The 18,267-nt window shown below is 42.7% G+C and overlaps 3 protein-coding genes across 3 annotated transcripts; 2 read left to right on the forward strand and 1 right to left on the reverse strand.

Annotated features, from left to right (window-relative positions):
* Nucleotides 1–4,185: 4,185 nt before the first annotated feature.
* prdx6 (peroxiredoxin 6) lies at nucleotides 4,186–7,763 on the reverse strand. The gene is made up of 5 exons (XM_086115867.1): nucleotides 7,584–7,763; nucleotides 5,713–5,869; nucleotides 4,769–4,912; nucleotides 4,503–4,649; nucleotides 4,186–4,429 (listed from the first exon to the last, which is right to left on the reverse strand). Exons 1-5 carry the CDS (start codon nucleotides 7,673–7,675, stop codon nucleotides 4,304–4,306), a joined length of 666 nt encoding a protein of 221 aa, XP_085971993.1. The 5' UTR covers nucleotides 7,676–7,763; the 3' UTR covers nucleotides 4,186–4,303.
* A 64-nt stretch (nucleotides 7,764–7,827) lies between these two features.
* plpp6 (phospholipid phosphatase 6) lies at nucleotides 7,828–10,409 on the forward strand. The gene is made up of 2 exons (XM_086115865.1): nucleotides 7,828–8,826; nucleotides 9,104–10,409. The coding sequence occupies exons 1-2, from the start codon at nucleotides 8,328–8,330 to the stop codon at nucleotides 9,469–9,471; spliced, it is 867 nt and encodes a 288-aa protein (XP_085971991.1). The 5' UTR covers nucleotides 7,828–8,327; the 3' UTR covers nucleotides 9,472–10,409.
* A 1,975-nt stretch (nucleotides 10,410–12,384) lies between these two features.
* LOC147202734 (flavin-containing monooxygenase 5-like) lies at nucleotides 12,385–18,131 on the forward strand. The gene is made up of 11 exons (XM_086115861.1): nucleotides 12,385–12,550; nucleotides 13,252–13,390; nucleotides 13,924–14,112; nucleotides 14,190–14,355; nucleotides 14,843–14,985; nucleotides 15,065–15,264; nucleotides 15,409–15,544; nucleotides 15,679–15,898; nucleotides 16,479–16,551; nucleotides 16,650–16,902; nucleotides 17,692–18,131. The coding sequence occupies exons 2-11, from the start codon at nucleotides 13,259–13,261 to the stop codon at nucleotides 17,839–17,841; spliced, it is 1,662 nt and encodes a 553-aa protein (XP_085971987.1). The 5' UTR covers nucleotides 12,385–12,550; nucleotides 13,252–13,258; the 3' UTR covers nucleotides 17,842–18,131.
* Nucleotides 18,132–18,267: the final 136 nt, after the last annotated feature.

Here is an 18,267-nt window from a genome sequence, read left to right on the forward strand (position 1 = left end):
AAAGTATTCGATTTTTAAAGGAAAACAAAACAAGATTTTGAAGGAAAAAGGTTTTGCACTTTTGAGAAAACATATTTCAGGATTTTCATTAAAATTGTAATTTTTCAGAATAAAATTGGTTTCTGTTCAGGAACAAATAGTATATTTGACATGAAGTTGTTTTTTGATGAAAAAATGTGTACGCTCTTAGATATCTAACAAAAAAGATTTTTTCTCTAACAGCTTTTTTTCTCGAAAAAAAAAAAGAAATTCAAGAAAAAGTTTTATATTTTTATCAGGAAAAAACGGTTGTTGTTTTTTTTCTCGAAAAGTCCTATTTCAAACCAAAAAAAAGTTATAGATATTTTCACCAAAAATCGTGTCTCATTTTGAAAAATTCAGCGTGTGTTTTGCAGCTTCCCTAGCGCATTATTTTGAAAACCTCCCATTGTGTGTTCCCAAAGTGTTGTCCCACCTAATTCCAGACTATATCCTAGTTCATTGTGTAGCTGCAGGCGCACAGTTGTTCTTTGTCCTGGCTCCCACTTGGGGAATTTCAGGCCAATTTTTCCCGGCGTTCGGAACAGCAAAAAAAAAAAAAAAAAAAAATCCACTGGCAGAACACAGCACTTAAAAGCCACATACTGTAACACCCCTCTTGCATTTTAACAACTGAATTCTAATAGAGCACATTGTTTTATTGCATCCACTGCGGTTACTGCTCTGTGGGGAGCATTTAAAAAAAAAACATGGGAACAATACGTGTGCTATGGCGCAACGTTACATACAGTATCGGGGCAAGCGTTGTGGATTAAAAAGTTCACGTTTGGCAGCTTTGAGTGGAAACTACCAACCCTTGTAATAGATTTTATATCCCTGTGCTTCGCTATCACAGTTTTATCTTTTTTGAGCAGCAGACGCTTTTTTATTTTATTTTTTTCACAGGAAATGCATTAAAAAAGCTTGTACTGGATAGAGAAATCTCTTTCTAACAGTTCTCATGAACTCTGCTGGCTCTTGAGAGCGTTTTGTGTTCTGCGCTTGTTTTCTCTTGCCGCTCATAAAAGAAATTCATTTAGCCCAGTAGTAAACCCTCAGAGGCTCATATAATGCTAAAAAATAATAACATGGAAAATTGACTGTATGGGGTAAAGGTAAGCAATTATAGATTCCGCCTTTTTTGACACATATGGTGACAGATAAAGAATGTGAACCCTTATATAATCAGGATTGAGGCATAAATTGCACATCAAATCTGATCTCACCTTCATCTAAGTCACAGCAAATGACCAAAACAGTCCACCTAGAGTAATAACTCCAACAACCCCCTCCCCAAATTATGTTTCCATGTTTTTTATTCGACACACCGCATACAGTAAATAATCCCAGGGCGGGGTGGAAAAATATTTTAAGTCCTGGGCGAGTGACTTATCCGGGTGCTAATTGGATGTCATGAGGTTGGAGGTGTTGGTTGAATAAAACTATTTGGCGCTTTATATTTTGGACTGGAGAAGTGCGAATGACATATCTACATGAGGGACGATGATCACAACTGAAGATTGTGCAAGATTCAGGCCAATCATACCTGCCAGTAATCAGACAACCCCACTGACATAACAAGAAATCTCCTTACAACGAATGCAAGAAGGGTTCCTTCCACCCCATCTCCGGCATCCTGAGACTGTACACAAAGTTGAAGGAGGGGGGTGAGGGTACAAGTGGGAACATTGTACCCTCAAACAAACCCCAAAATAGGTCTGTGAGGGTACATCACAGACGCTATCCAGGAGGAAACAACAGCCTTCCAGAAGAGAAGCCCAGAAAGGAGAAGGAGCCAGATGGACTGTCATGGAAAGACAAGCCCCCCCAAGCCTGGCACGTACAAGCAACAAACTGAAAAAGTGGCTGACAACAACGAAACATGCACTGGGGGCAGGAACCCCCAAGCTAGGGGGACGGCTCCGGCAGATACCAGGGACAACATCCGACATTTCCGTCCAGATATTGAGAACGGCTAAGATCCTGCGCCAAACCCTCTGGCTCAGGACCCAAGTTTGAAGGAGGTCCCCAAATAAAAATTGGATATAATAAACAAACTGTATTTTTTTAGCTTAAAAAAAAAAAAGAGACGTGGAAAATCTTAGGAGATTTAAGTGATATAGTTTCAACAAAAAGTCGGATATGTTCAAGGAAAAGGCTGCAAGCTTATCTCATTACACTGGTTTCCTTCAAATGTTATGGATATTCTGAGCACCAATTGTGCCGCCGCCACCCCCTGCTACTTGGACCCTTTCTACTTTATTTTACAGATTTTGAAAACAACTCAAACGTGATCTACCCTCACACTAAGCAGAGCCTGACTCGTCAAATCCCGCCTGTAAATCCTCATGGGGGAGCAGGGTGAGGGGGGGGGGGGTGATCCGAAGTGACAGAATATGAGTGAGCGCTTGTTTTGCTTATCAATCCAAAGGAAAAGTGGAGCCTGGCTAGTCTGAGGCGGGCAGGTCAGGAGTGGGGTGGTGGATATCGTCCCTGAGATATGAAGGAGTTTGGTGGGAGGCCAGTCCTGCCACAGCATTGTTTATGTCTTTGATCAGCACGACTACACATTCATGTACAAGTGCGAGCGTGTGTGTGTGTGTGTGTGTGGCTGGTACTGGCCTTGGTGTTGTATTACCTTGCTGGAGGAGGCTCCAGGATGACAGATGAACATAGAGAGGGGATGGGGGGTGGGAGTGGATGGGGAAAAAAAAAAGAGGGCAGTTGAGCCAGTGTCTGACACCCGGGTAAGATCTTCTTATGCTTGCCCGCTATTAGAAAGCCATTGTTGTTGTGCTAAGCTATGGCATTGGGTTCAGGACTGAAGTCAACACAATGTGGCTGTTGTTCACCATGACTGACAAGACAAGGGGGGGGGGGGGGGGGGCACTCCCACCAGCAACATTACAACTCGGGACAGGTTGTAATCTGACTAAACCCATATTATATGTTTAAAAAAAAAACTAGAAGAAAATTGTTTCAAGGACAAAAAAGGAATACACATCAATGTCTTGGCGCAAATAAAATACACAAATGATTCCTGCAAACCCCAAATTAGGTTTATATTTGTGCCTAATGGTAGAAGATGATGCCAAAGCACTACTTTTCTATGAGGTAGGGCTTTGGTGTCATCTTGGAGCATTTTATGGGGTTTCATAAATACCACAAAAACAGCAAATAAAGTGAGTTTTTCTGCAAATACTGTAATGAGGACAACCCCCAGCCCCCACCCCAAAAAAATGGATTGAGAAAATATGTCGTGTAGTTCCAAAAAGTGCACATTTTCAAGAAAAATTGCTCCATACTTGAGAAAGAGGGTCTTTTAGAAAAAAAGTAATATTTCTAACAGACATTAGTTTATGAAAAAGTTGTATCTGTGAGGAATTTTTTGTTTTTAAAAAAAGAGTAGTATCTTAAACTTTAAAAAAATATTACAAAGAGAAAAAAGGGCATATATTCAAAAAATAAACATGTAACAACTTCAGAGATTCAAGTGGTATTCTTGTGTATAATTTTGAAGTTCAAAAAACTTTATATACTGGACTTAATATAAAAGTCATACTTTTTAGGAAAAGGAATAATACGAGGTCGGGGGTTTTTGTTGCGTCCATTATGAGTGGAGTTAGTTCAAACAAGTAGAATCTTTCTGATAAAGCTCAAGGTTTTTGTCCAAAATATTGTAATAGTTATTTTCATTTCTGATTTATGTGTTGCAAAATCAGGCTTTTACCAACATGATGGAAAATTTTGACCCGAGTTATGTGCTTTGAAGCTTCAAATATTTTTCCCCCAGATCGCTTTTCCTCACTTGTAAAAAAAAAAAAAAAAAGAAGAGAGCTGGAGGGGGCGTGGCATTCGTCTTCAGTCTATTCAGTTTGACAGCTCATTTCACCATGTTAAATGGTTAAACATTCAAAATGCATATGAATGATTGCGTCTTTCCAATTAAAACATGACTACCAAACCGTTGACTGCTTTTGGGAGTCGAGCACACCCACAGAAAAATCAGTTACAACAGTACAGCGTGCATTTGGCGACATCTATTGGTGAACTGTCGTAATGCAGGACTGCAGTATTCTCAATATCAGGTAAAACAGCGACACCTAGTGGCGCAAAGATAGAATAGCATAGAAGAACGCGGGAGGGGGGAAAAAAACTCGTTTTGAATTGAGTGCAATGGTTGTTTATTATGGAATGAAGGCACTAAATCTTGTGTTTATTGTTACTGTGCACTATTTTTTACTATTTTTTACTTGTATTGTGAGTCGAGAAGGGCTGAAAGTCTTCACAGCTGAGTGTAGCGCAGATATTTTTTCCCGGAAGGCACCTCTTTATTGGTCACGCCGTTGGGGAAAAGCGTAGCCGCGTCGGCGTCGGAGACGTTGGGAAGCACCATGACTTTGTCTCCGGGCTGCAAGACCAGAGAAAGTCCGTCACGTCTCTGTGATAGCGCGCAGAGAGGAATGGGGGTCGGCCGTCCGTACCTTCCAGTTGACAGGCGTGGCAACCTTCTTCTGCGCCGTCAGCTGCAGCGAGTCGATCACACGTAGCAGCTCGTCAAAGTTCCTCCCCGTGGTGGCCGGGTAAAGGATGGACAGCTTCAGTCTATTGTCGGGTCCGATCACAAACACCTGGACAAAGGAGTCGTTTTTTGGCCCCAGGTGGCTATTGTGTATCGACGCTACAACGCCCCCTAATGGGAAGAGCTTGCATATTCCCGTCTTGTCGCAACACACGACCGAGTTCTTACACAGCGAGCGGTGACCGGGATGCCGTCTCCGTCGATCTCGTCGGGGTCCAGCATTCCCAGCTTGGTGGCCAGCTGCCTCTTCTCATCAGCAATGATGGGGAAGGGCAAAGGACTCGACGCCTGACTGTTGAAGGCCATCACGTCCTGCGCACGCACGGAAAGTCCGTGCAGAGTGCACCAATTGTATCATTAGTATTAATATTTTTTTGTCAGAGTCAAATCTCTCTCTCTCTCTCTCTCTCTCGCTCGCTCACTGGGTATTATTTAGTTTGGTTGTATTTTACTTTATGGAAAGTCAATGACCAAAGTGTCAGAAGAGAAGTCACAAAAGTGCCAAAGTACAACTTGGGTCAATGATGAACAGGCCATTGGATTTTGTAAGCATTTTGTCACTGTCCTATGAACAACACGCATGTCCATTTTTGTCACCTTTTAAATGTTTTCGTTGATGGGGTGATCGCGTTTCGGGCATCCCATGAAGGTTTTTATAAAAAAACAAAAAAACATTTTAATGGAAAAATGGACATACACGCTTTTCACAGGACAGCGACGGTTTGACTGATGCACTTATACACTTATATTTTTAATGATCTTCCAAGTTAGCTCGTTGAGAGGTTTGAAGATTACAGTTTGATGACCTGGACAGGGAGGTTATTTTTTTGCCTTTTAAAGTTGTGCAACAAAAAGGTCACATGGGCGCACTCGCACGTACACACACTCAAGTCAGCCATGACCTGTTGTGACGGTCACACACACATGCGCACGCACACTCACACAATTAAACAAACCAGGCTTACTCAAATGTCCTGTTTTAGCCTGCAAAGTCGCTGCTGTCGTGACGTCACTTCCTGAACAAGTGGCGCACGTGTGTGTGTGTGTGTGTGTGTGTGTGTGTGTGTGTGTGTGTGTGTGTGTGTGTGTGTGTGCGTGTGCATGCCATCCACCTTGCTCCATCCGCAGTGATCCGCCACACTGTCGACGGACAAGGCGATCATCTTGACACCGCGCTTGGCGAACTTGTCGCTGAGGCTGGCGGCGCAGGCCAGCTCGGTGGTGCACACGGGGGTGAAGTCCTTCGGGTGGGAGAACAGGATGCCCCATCTGCTCGTCGAAAAGAGAAACAAAGAAAAAAAATGTGCGCATATACACGGTGCGAAGACCATCCATACTTCCACTAACAACCGAGGTTAAACTTAACTCCTCCGTGACATACAAAGATGTTAAGTTCTCTGTCGAGATTTAGTACTTCAGCATATTTCTTTGAAAACTAGAATGGGACATTTGTTCATTGAGATTACTTCAAAATAAATAAATCAATGCTACTTATTTCCTGACTCACGGCAACAACTGAAACAACTATCCTTTTCAAGCTTTGGGTCATGACATGCTCATGTGACTTCACATGACTGAACACGACAGACACGCTCTCGATTTGAAGGTATCTGTGCTAGAAACCTGTCATATAAGTTGCGTTTGCATGCGTGTAAATGAGGTTAGGCAGGCACAAAGAGTCTGGGAACCTCAAGTGTGTGCCAACAAGCCCAGCCGGGCGCTCCAGTTCCGACACGAGATACACAATACGAGCCTTGTGCCCATTACTGGTTCAAGGTGAGCAAGTTGAACTATTGTCAAAATGAAAGCGAAATGAAAACTGTTGTCAAAATGAAAGCAAAAATAGAAGACTTGAAAAGTATAGTGTTTGTACCACACCGCAAAGTCATTTAAAGCCTACACTAGGTATTATTTACACCATAATGTAAACGCTGTGAAGCACAATGATGAGAGATACATCGACAAACAGCTATATTTATACATGGAAAAGACTATCGTTAAAATATTGAACTCATGCAAAAGCACTTTCATGACAATGAAGTACAAGTCTGGATTGTAGGAAACTACTCAAGAGGGACAAGGTAACCAAAAAGAAAATAACTCGTCAAAGACTTTAAAAAAATAATCATCATCATCATAATAAAAAAAAATGCACTATATATAATGTAAAATGGTAAATAAAACTTTTGAAATACAACTGCACTTTGTTAGGAAACTTCAAAATAATGTCTAAAAATTACGATTGGAAGTAAACGTACACTCAAAACTATACATCCATCCATCCATTTTCTAATCTGTTTATCTTCACACGGGTTAGCCTTTCCCAGCTGTCTTTGGGCAGTAGGCGGCGTACACCCTGAACCGGTTGCCAGCCAATCGCAGGGCACACAACACCCATTCTTGCTCACACTCACACCTGGGGACAATTTCGAGTGTTCCATTAACCTGCCATATATATTTTTTAAACGTGGGAGGAAACCGGAGTACCCGAAGAAAACCCACGCACGCATTGGGAGGACATGGAACTCCACACAAGAAGCCCGGCGCCAGAATGGAACACTGCAGCTCTACACACTTAAAACTACTCAATTATACCATGTACTCAGGTACTCAATTACAAAACTTTACCTAAAAATGTAAATTACTTAGAAGTCCAAAAACACCAAAAAAAGTTATAAAACAAACATTGTTTTTACTTAGAAAAAAAGCAAGGGCGAAAAAAACCTACCCTAATTACCCACAGAATTACTAAATGCAATTCAATTCCTTACGTTAATTTCCACCTCTTCATTTGTCTATGACGTGGCTACTCTTTATTTTTATGTATTAAGAGTATTGCTACATGCCCATATTTTTCTGTATTTGCCAAATATTTTAAACAGAAAAGGACTGTTGAATAAGGTCATTGAATAACTGACACGGAGTTCCGCTTGCATAAAAATCGCATTGCGTTCACCCATTATAGCCGAATGGTCCCACTTACGATTTGTCCAGGAAGTCGTGAAACTTAATCCGGCCGATGGTGGTGTCGGCCTCGAAATTGGGAAACTCGTCACCGAGGAGAATTCCAGGCATCCTGTCTCTTTGAAGGTACACGCGTGGTAGGCTTGAGACGCACTGGTGGACCGTGAGCAACTCCGCACACGAAACAAACCCGGAAGTAAGGGTGCTTTGTGAGACTGATATCGACCAATGAGAGGTGAGGACGGACGCGAGAGCGATGTATTTCGTAACATAACTTTATTGAAAAATATATACATGACAGCTACAGTATCATTGATACTTTTTTACCTTTTGGTTTTAAACGGCAGAAAGGAAGCAAAGGAATAATAAAGGAAGGACTGGAAGGCCGAAATGAAGAAAACAAGGATGGTCTGAAAGGAACAATGAAAGTAAGAAAACATCGAAGGATAAAAGTAAGGTCGTGGATGAAGTAGATGGTGAAGTGATGATATGAAGGGATGAACGGAAGGAAATAGTGCAAGAGAAGGGAAGGATTAAGAAGAAAGCAAACATTTGACACGCTGTCTTTCGTTAACTGAACAGAAAAACACAACTTCCCAGCTGGCTTTGCGATAGAAAAACAAACATGGCGTCCTAGGGTTTCACTACGTGATATCAATACTGAACTTTGCGGGCGACGAAATAAACCGGAGACAACCTCCACGACACTGCGGAAACGTTTTCACTGTAGTGCCAGGTCGCCGCAACGACACTAGCCGACAAAATGTCTTCACCGAAGGCCAAAACCCCTGGCCGCGCCGGCAGCGGTTGCGGGGCGAGCCCGGTGCTTGGCGGCACCAATAACGGCCGCTATGAGTTCATGTCGCTCACCAAGCCGCTGAGCCGGTCCTCGACGCCGCCTCATCTCCTCCAGCGGCAGAGCTCCGACACGGCCACCGCGCGACTCCGCGCCTCGGAGAGCCCCACTCGTCGCCGCGGCTCCAGCTCGTCCACCGGTTCGGGGCCACCGGAGGAAGACGGCATTCGGCTCAACCCGTCGCTCTTTCGCGTGGCCCTCAGCTCGCTGCTCGCCATCGACCTGTGGCTGTCCAAAAGTATTGGGGTGTGCGCCCGGGAGGACTCGTCGTGGGGGAGTGCGCGGCCCCTCATGAAGCTCATCGAGGTGACGGGCCACGGCATCCCCTGGCTGGCTGGAACCGCCTACTGCCTCTACAAGAGTGACACTGCTGCCGGCCAGGAGGTCATGCTCAACCTCCTCATGGGTAATACCCCTTCCAAAGCAAAGTGGTTAAAAAAATTGGGAAATAAACATTTATTGGTATTAAAATTAAGGACGTCTTTGGCAACTATTTCCCCACAATTCCACATTTTTCATGAAAAAAATCCCACTGAAATGAACACATTTTACAAACGTAACACATCGTTCCACATTTCACAACCGCTTTAAAACCATTTTGTATTCAAAAATGTGGGACATTTGCCTTAAATTCCACAAAAATAAATCCCAGTTGCAATTGATTCTCTATGATCCTTCTCCAGGTCTTCTGCTGGATCTGGTCCTCGTTGCCGTGGTGAAAGCGACAGTGCGTCGGCGACGTCCGGCCCACAACCGCATGGACATGTTCGCCACCTTCTCGGTGGACCGCTACTCCTTCCCGTCGGGTCACGCCACCCGTGCCGCCATGTGCGCCCGCTTCCTGCTGGCGCACTTGGTGCTGGCCGCTCCGTTGCGGGTCCTGGTGTTGCTGTGGGCGGCCACGGTGGGGCTGAGCCGCGTCATGTTGGGCCGCCACAACGTCACCGACGTGGCTTTTGGCTTCTGGATGGGCTACTGCCAGTATAACCTGCTGGAGGCACTCTGGCTCTCGCCTCAGATGCTGCAGGTGCTGCTGGGACACACCGCTTAACAATCAGAGACTCGCCATTGTTGTAGGAAACGCTGAAGAGCAGCGACACACTTTTTCGACACTCGTTCCACATTTCTCAAATGATTCAAAGCATTCCAATTTCAAAATATTCACAAAATTCAGGAGATCCTGAATAGCTTTTTTTCCAGAGTCACATTCCAAATTTGCACCGTTTTATGACTCGCAAAGTACAAACTATTAGATTTCAGCCTCAGCTCTTCAGCATTCACACACAGTTTCTACAGGAATCACATTCTCTTCTTTTTATTGTAGCTGCTCTACTGTGGATCATGTGAAATATTTATTGTCCCACATGAGGGTGTTGTTGGTTACTTTAAGTCTGGTCCATTTTTTTAAAATTGTGCCTCTGTGGTTGCTTAATGCTATGGTTCTGTTGTAATTCACAAATAACTACGGTTCTTTTTTTGCTGTGCAGCACATACTGTAAATACACTCAGAATACATTCAGACTGTTAAGTCATGAGATGCAAGGAGCATGAACATTTTTTTGGGTGTGTTTTTGCTTTTACCTTTGGCTCTGGCTGTGGGTCATTTTCTAGTGGCTGTGGTTTCATGCTTCAACGTGGATGAGTACAATCCCTGAAAGCATGAAGTGTGACCACTAGATAAATAATCGAGTATGTCTTTTTTTTTTTTAACGTTTGATTTCTGCTCCATCTGCCTTTTTGTATTTGGTGTCATCCATAATTTAGAAACAACAGGGTTCTTGTTTTGACATGCAGCTCATCCGTTTTGCTGTTATAACTGGAAATAATCTTGAATGCGAAACAGTTTTCTGTGATGAGGAGTATGAAGTCATTTTCCGTTTGGCCTTTTTTTCTATTAGGTGTTCTTATGGCAAAAAGGAGAATTAAATTTCATGAAGTAGTAACCGATTGCCGATGAGTTTTTTTTTTTTAAATAAACCTTTGGGCTAGTCTATGTCTACCTTTATGTGTTGGGTTCTGTTAAAAATCAAGAGCAGGAGATAAGGGCAGGGATGAGATGCTAAAAAGTAAAATGAATCAATAGAGATGACCGAATCGGGGAGGAGAATTAAACCGATTGTGCTGTATGACATATAAAACTGATTGGACAGGGGCTCTTGTGTGCCGGACGATTAATTCCTTCAGTATTGTGACATTCATTGCTTGTCAATCTTGAAAAGACATATTTTTGTACCCTCCAGTTGCATAACTTCTCTTTCGTGTCCTTTTGACCTGATGAGCTTCTCTCCAGTGAGCCATCGTGCCCATTGAGCTCTTCGTGAGAGTTGAATTGTGTTGCCAAAAAAAAAAAAACGGAGCAAAAGTCTGGACCGAATTACACAACAAATCGAGCAAATATTCAAACGCATTCACTGCCAGCCCATCGGTTAAACTGTGGACCTTTCACTTCTACGGCACATCGATGACGATGAATGAGGTCTCAAAAGTCACCGTACTCTTCTTTTTAAAAAATATTTTGTTGCAGGTGTTAGCCAGACAGGCCTTACGCCATCAGTATTTGGCATCTTGGGTGTTGCAGTTTTTTTAAGCATGTTTTTCTCTGGCCCAAGACTTGCTTGTTGACATTGAAGCAGTGTTACAAAATTGGTCTGCAGCAAACAGTTTTATTTTAAGCTTGAAAGGGACGATTATGAAACCTGAATCAAACACTGAATTGATTTTTTTTGTTGTTGTTAATGTTGAGTTGCAGTGCAGCCCCAAGACTGTTGCGATCCGGAATAATCCAGATAAAGGTGGATCCCACAAACGTAGTCAGGGACAAACTGTCTTTACAAAAAAATTTGTGACAGAAAGTTTAAGACTGACAAAGTACAAATTTGGTCGCTGGCACCCTGAGCCCTGATAAATTCTTTCCATCCCCCTTGTTAACCCTGTCGGCAATGAATCTATTATCAAGCTTTCTTATATTGACTACACAGTATGTAGACAAAGTGTGTTTCTAAGTTACTGTGCTGCAATTTACAGATGATTAATTAATCACCGATTAACTCAGTGGTGGCCTCGGCCATCCATTATGGCATTGTCTGCTGGTCAGGCAGCATCTCAGCCCGGGACAGAAAGAGACTGGAGCGACTGGTCAGGAAGGCCAGTTCTGTCCTGGGTTGCTCCCTTGACACTCTGGAGGAGGTGGGCAACAGAAGGATGCTAACTAAGCTAAAAGCTATGATGGACAGTCCCTCCCACCCTCTCCAGCCCGCCCTGACAGCACTAGGTAGCTCCTTCAGCCAGAGACTGTTACACCCGTGCTGCAAGAAGGAGAGATACAGACGCTCGTTCCTACCAACTGCTGTCAGGCTGCTGAATAAAAAATAGCAACAATAATATTTAATAATTGAATGATGTGGAAAACAACTGTAAATAGCACTGCGATTTATCCATTTTGTATTTATATTGCACTTAATTGGACGGTGTTTGTTTGTTTTTTCTTCTTCTTTCTGCCTACATTCTTGCTGCTGGAGGCTGTAAATTTCCCCAGTGTGGGACTAATAAAGGATATCTTATCTTATCTTATCTTAATCGATTAATTGCCACTGTTATCGGTGACCAGTCGATTCGCAAAATCATTGATTGTGGCGGGCCAAGGAGTGAATTATTTTTGCATCGCCCACTCGGATTGGGTAAGTGCTCATCAGTATGCTTTGTTATTTATGTGGCATTCGTAAAATTTGCCAGGGAATCCGGAAAATTAAACCAGTGTTAGTGCGAGTGTGCGTGCGTGTGTGTGTGTGTGTCCGCATCGCCCAGTTATTTATTTTCTTTTAGCCCCCCCAACCCCCCCAGTGTACTGAATGTGTAATCTGCTACAGGAGATGATAACCGAACCTTAAAGTCAATGAGGACCAGAGACTGTTTGTGATTGGGTAAAATATGTGTGTGTGTGTGTGTGTGTGTGTGTGTGTGTGTGTGTGTGTGTGTGTGTGTGTGTGTGTTTGAGGGAGTGGAGATCTGTGTGTGTGTGTGCCTGTTCGTGTTTAATATAAAAACAAAACTTTCGGACCCTTCTGGGCGATCACATCAGTGTAACGTCTCCATTTGGCTTCAGCTGTTGTTTGGACTTCCATTCTGTCCAGGTAGGGCCCCCCCCCTCCGCACCCCCCCTCACATATGGCCACTGTTAAAATAATAATTTGCATGCTTTATATACCAATTGTATTTTGAACAAGATGATCCAATCCAAGAGAAAAAATGCGGTTGTAGTTTGCATGCTGAGAGGTGTTTCTCTTGTTTTGTGCCCGCGCACCGCTAAAATAAAGGCACTCAGATGAAAGAGGTGTTCTTTTGGGATGGAACATGATTTACAAGTTATACTATAATCACCTGCACAAATGCGGTATTTTCTGGTCGACACATTGTGTACACATTAGCAATGTGTTGAAACGTGTGTTGAATGAAATCACAGTGTGCGGCATTTCAAGAATTTAAATATCAAAACAAATGTATATCGCAGATTTTTACCGATGGATTGTTTTCGATTTTCTATACTTACCATGCTTGCAAACTATATTTCTTGGTTTCAAATATGCATACAAGACAATACAATACAGTACATCTTTATTTATAGAGCTGCAGCTGTAACAAAGCGCTTTACAAAACAGTTAACAACAAAGAAAAATATATATATAACACAACACATTACAACACGGTATTTTTCTAATTACCCCTCCCCCACACATACATACACACACACTTATAATTGCTTCATTACAATACAAGAATCTTATCTATTATTATTATGTTTGTTGTTTTTTTTTTGTTTGTTTTTTTGTCAAAGCTCTAACATGGTGCGCAAAGTGGCAGTGATCGGTGCAGGCCCGTCAGGTCTGAGCGCAGTCAAGTCTTGTTTGGATGAAGACTTGCATCCAACCTGCTTTGAGAGCAGCGACGACCTTGGAGGACTATGGAAGTTCAAGGTAAGGACATTTCAAAACAAAACAGAGGAATCAATTGTAATTGTATTAACTTCTGAGTGAGTTTTTAGTAAAAAAAATAAAATTCCTTCAAAACAAGATTTTTGCTCTTGGAGTGTTGCAACTGTTTTTGAAAATCATGTTTATGTAGGTTGTATAAGGAACGGATATATGGAGCAACACAGTCAGACTGGCAGAATAAAACCATACTTAAAGGCAAAAAATGCTTTATCCTCTCCCAACCCCCCCCCCCCCCGCCCCTCCAAAAAAAAAACAGAATCCAAAGGTCCTACTACTGCAGCTGATTGAGAGCTTAAAGTCACAACTTGCTCAATTCTCAACCGTTTTTCACAAGGTTAACTATTTTGCTCACATTGCAGCAGGGAGGGGCCAACAGGGTGGTGGTAGAGTTTTAGACTAGGTTCATGTTTATATCTGTATGTATGGTATAGTAAGACAGTAAATGTCTTATTTATTGATAGAAAAAGCAAAAGGGAGGCTTTTTTTTCCACCGATGTGGTTCCCTCCCCTTACAGGAGGTGTCTGAGCCCAACCGTGCCAGCATCTATCGCTCCCTCACCATCAACGTCTCCAAGGAGATGATGTCCTTCAGCGACTTCCCCATCCCGGCCGACTTTCCCAATTATATGCACCATTCCAAAGTCCTCAACTACTTCCGCATGTACGCCGAACACTTCAAACTGCTGCAGCACATCCGTTTCCAGGTAAAAAAATTGCTTGGTCGCTGGCTCGTTCGGTTACTTGGATCAATGGTTTCCTCATACGCACGTCACTCCTCCAGACTTTGGTGAAGAGCGTCAAACCGATGCCGGATTACACCCGCACGGGCAAATGGGAGGTGGTGACGGAGAAGCGGGACGGGAAGGAGGAGACGCACGTGTTCGACGCCGTCATCTGTTGCACGGGCCACTACACTTATCCCAACTTGCCTCTGCGGGACTTCCCGGGTAACCTTTTGTGCATGCGTGTGTGTTTGTGTGCGCGCGCGTGCGTGTGTGTGTGTGTGTGTGTGTGTGTGTGTGTGTGTGTGTGTGTGTGATATAATGGGCATCAACTATATGCAAATTTTTGCTATTTGCAGGCCAACTTGCTACCTCTTACCTACAAATAGGTCAATTGCATTGAAAAAAAAAGAATTTATGACAATGAATTCATGTTATTATTTTTATGTTATTATTTTAAATTGTATTTAATGAAAATTTTTTGAAAAGTTTATGAATTTTTTTTTAATTTTTACCAGAATAAAGAAAATATTAGGAGGTGAACTGTCAAAAAGTTTGAGACTAAAATAAAACGTCAATTTCAGTAGAGAATTTTTTTCTCTCATTTATTCTTAAAAAAAAAGTGGGGGGGGGGTTTTCCCCCTCATGATCTTCTAATTTAATTTGTATAAACATTCAGACTTTGGTATGTTAAAATAAACGTTGCATGCAGGACTGGACACTTTTCAAGGCCGCTACTTCCATAGCTGGGACTACAAGGGCCCCGAAGAAATGCATGGCAAGCGCTTGGTGGTCGTGGGCATCGGCAACTCGGGCAGCGACATCGCCGTGGAGAGCAGCAAATTTGCCGAGCAGGTTGGAGGGGGTTCTCCTCTTCTCCGTTCTCTTCGCCCACTGTCGCGCTAACCGGTCCCGTGTTTTTCCTCCCTCTCAGGTGTACATGAGCACCCGGCGCGGGGCCTGGGTGATCCGCCAGGTGTCGGACGATGGCATTCCGGTGGACATGAAATACAACACGCGCTTTGTGCACATTCTGTTCCAACTCTTCCCCATGAGGTTCTTCAACTGGTTCGGTGAGAAGAAGCTCAACGCCATGTATGACCACACCATGTACGCCCTCAAGCCCAAACACAGGTACCAAATCAAATTGAAGGCTTTTTGAAATGTGGACTCGTCAGACCACAGCACACTTTTTACACTTCAACCATCTCAGATGAGTACAAGAATTTTCTTTTGAATCCAAATGTATACATGATGTGTCCCGTGCACACTGTCCAGGCTTTTCAGTCAGATCCCGGTGATCAACGACGACCTGCCTTTCAAGATCCTGTCGGGCTCGGTGATCGTCAAGCCCAATGTGAAAGAAATCCGCGGCTCGTCTGTGTTTTTTGAGGATGGCAGCGTCGCAGAGAAGGTTGGAATTTTTCAGGTCAATGCCCTCAAGACCAGTCGTGGGCAACATTTGAGCCTTTCTAAAACACCAACCCCCACCACACACACCCTCTCCCTCCCATTCCTGCTTTGTCAACAAAAGTGCGTTTGTTCCAGGTAGATACCATCGTGTTCGCCACGGGTTACAACTACGACTTCCCGTACTTGCCCGCCAACACTCTGTACAAGTCGGGCCACCGTGTGGGTCTGTACAAGCACGTGTTCCCTCCCACCTTGGAGCATCCCACCCTGGCCGTGGTGGGCTTCATCCACGGCCTCGGAGCCATCATGACACAGGCCGAGATGCAGGCGCGTTGGGCAGTGCAGGTCTTAAAAGGTCAGGCCTGTTTGACTCTTTTTTTAAAAATTCCTTCACAAACTGGACACTATTAGGGGAAAATGTCGTTTCAATATTTTTATTGTGTTATTTTTACATTTACATCGTTCTTATTAAATGAAGACATTTTCCACACCTCTTAATAAATGATGATTTGTTTTCTACTCGTAATACGTCTACATTTTCTCATAACATTGCAACTTTATTTTTTTATGTTTTCCATCATATTTAACTTGATTTAAAAAGGCATTTATTATTCTCACAAATTTTATATATTTTTTGTCTGAATATTAAAAAATTTTTGTTGTAATATCGCAAATTTATAAAACAAAAAAATACATTAATTTAAAAATTATGAGATTTATTTATTTGATTTTTTTTAATCTTAATATTATGAATTCAATTTGGTTGAAAATAAAAATCTCAGTCCGACAACTTTGTTCTTGTAAAATTAGGGGAAAAGAACTCTTGTAATATTACAACTTATTGCACTGCATCATAAAGTATGTCTTTGCAATGAGATTTTGCTGAGCGTACCTGAACGTTTTTGGCCATAGAGACTTTTTCTTTTCATGTTCAGGACGTAAGAAGCTGCCCTCAAGCCAGGTCATGGTGAAGGCTGTGGAGAAGGACACCAAAAGCATGAAGCAAAGGTAAAAGCTGCTCACCCATTTTGCTGGTACAGTACTGTGTAGCAAATCAATGCCCCCTCCCCCTGACCCCCCCTGACCCAATCCCACCTTTGCTGCAGCTACATCGTGTCCAAGCTGACCCCCCTGCAAGTGGATTTTGTGTCCTACATGGACGACTTGGCGGGCGAGATTGGGGCCAGGCCCAGCCTGCTGTGGCTTCTCCTCACCGACTACACGCTGTTCAAGGAGGTCCTGTGGGGGCCCGTCACCGCCTACCAGTACCGTCTGACGGGGCCCGGCAAGTGGGACGGTGCCCGGCAGGCCATCCTCACTCAGTTCCAGCGCATGTTCGAACCCCTGAAGACCAGGAAGGTCAGTGGCGAGGTTGGCGCGTTCAGTAAGAGTCCTAAAATTCAATTCAAAAGTTCAATTCATTTTATCGTTTCAAAATGTGTACTTTGTCGTCAGTGATCAATACAAATTCTCTGAATGAATTACAGTGCCATTTAAAAAAATCTACATTCCAAATAATTATTGAAAGTTGCATAAAAGTAAATTACGTTCATTTGAATTGAAAAGAATCTTTACAAAAAATGATCAAATTTAAGTTTTAAACAAAAATGTTCCAAATCACTGCTTTAAAATACATTTAAATCACATACTATTAAATATACAAAAAACGTTTACTCTATGATACTGATGATAAAATGTCATAAATTAAAATTCACATTAAATTAAAACATAATTTGAAAAAAAAAATTACATTTGAAATTAAATCCCTCCTCAAAAAATGTATTCTTTGAGATGGCATTAAAATGAAAATGTAATTTCAAATCAAACAAAAACTTCAGTTCATTTTCACTCAGATGAATTAAATTCAAACATTCAATTCCAAATCACACAAAATATGCTCACTAACGTGAGAGAAAAGAAATGGATAGATCCTTTCTTGCCTAAAATGGCAGTCTGCTTACCTGACGGTAACTCCGGTTGGATGCTCATCTTCACTCCTTCTTCTTCTTTGTCTTCTTCACATTTTTTCTTCCCATGGCCCCCCCCCCAAAAAATCAAAACATCCACGCTGAACGCGTTTGGATGTTGGCTGAAACGAGGACTTTTGGCACAGACACCTCCATGTGTTCTTGTTGTTATCGCCTGCAGGTGGAGGAAGTGAACACGGCAAGCTTAGGCGGCCTATTCAAGTTGAGCCTGACGCTGGTGGCGGGAGGAGCGGCGGTCTACTACATGCACGTTCGAGAGCCCACCCTCTTGCCCAACCTCGTCTCCAAAATTTTCCCCCAAAAAATGTGAACCACTTTCAGTCTCAGTTTTTATTTGTTGCTTGGGGTTTCTCCCATCTTCATATTAGCTTCACAGCAAATTCACAAGGAGAAACCCAAAGCTAAAACAAACACATTTATGTTTTAGCAATCAAGCGAAAAGAGGCATGACTTGAGCAACGACAAACACCCATCAGTCACATGTTCCAGTATTTTTGCTTACTTCAAATGTGGGTGGCTTACAAAACAAAAGATGCCCTGTCCTTACTTGTTTAACACATCTAAATCGAAGTACCACAAATTAAAAGCTGAAATTCCAAAGTGTTGCTTCATATTCATATTTTGATCTGAAACCCAAATGTCCTCATCATACAAGAAAAAACAAATGAACAGATCTTGCCGCTCCATGACTTTTCAAAGGGACTGTATACTGTGCCTGAACGTTTTCAGAAAAATC

The sequence above is a fragment of the Hippocampus guttulatus genome, chromosome 7 (assembly GCF_054856545.1).
Source record: "Hippocampus guttulatus isolate MCC_2025c chromosome 7, RoL_Hgut_1.0, whole genome shotgun sequence".
NCBI lineage: Eukaryota > Metazoa > Chordata > Actinopteri > Syngnathiformes > Syngnathidae > Hippocampus > Hippocampus guttulatus.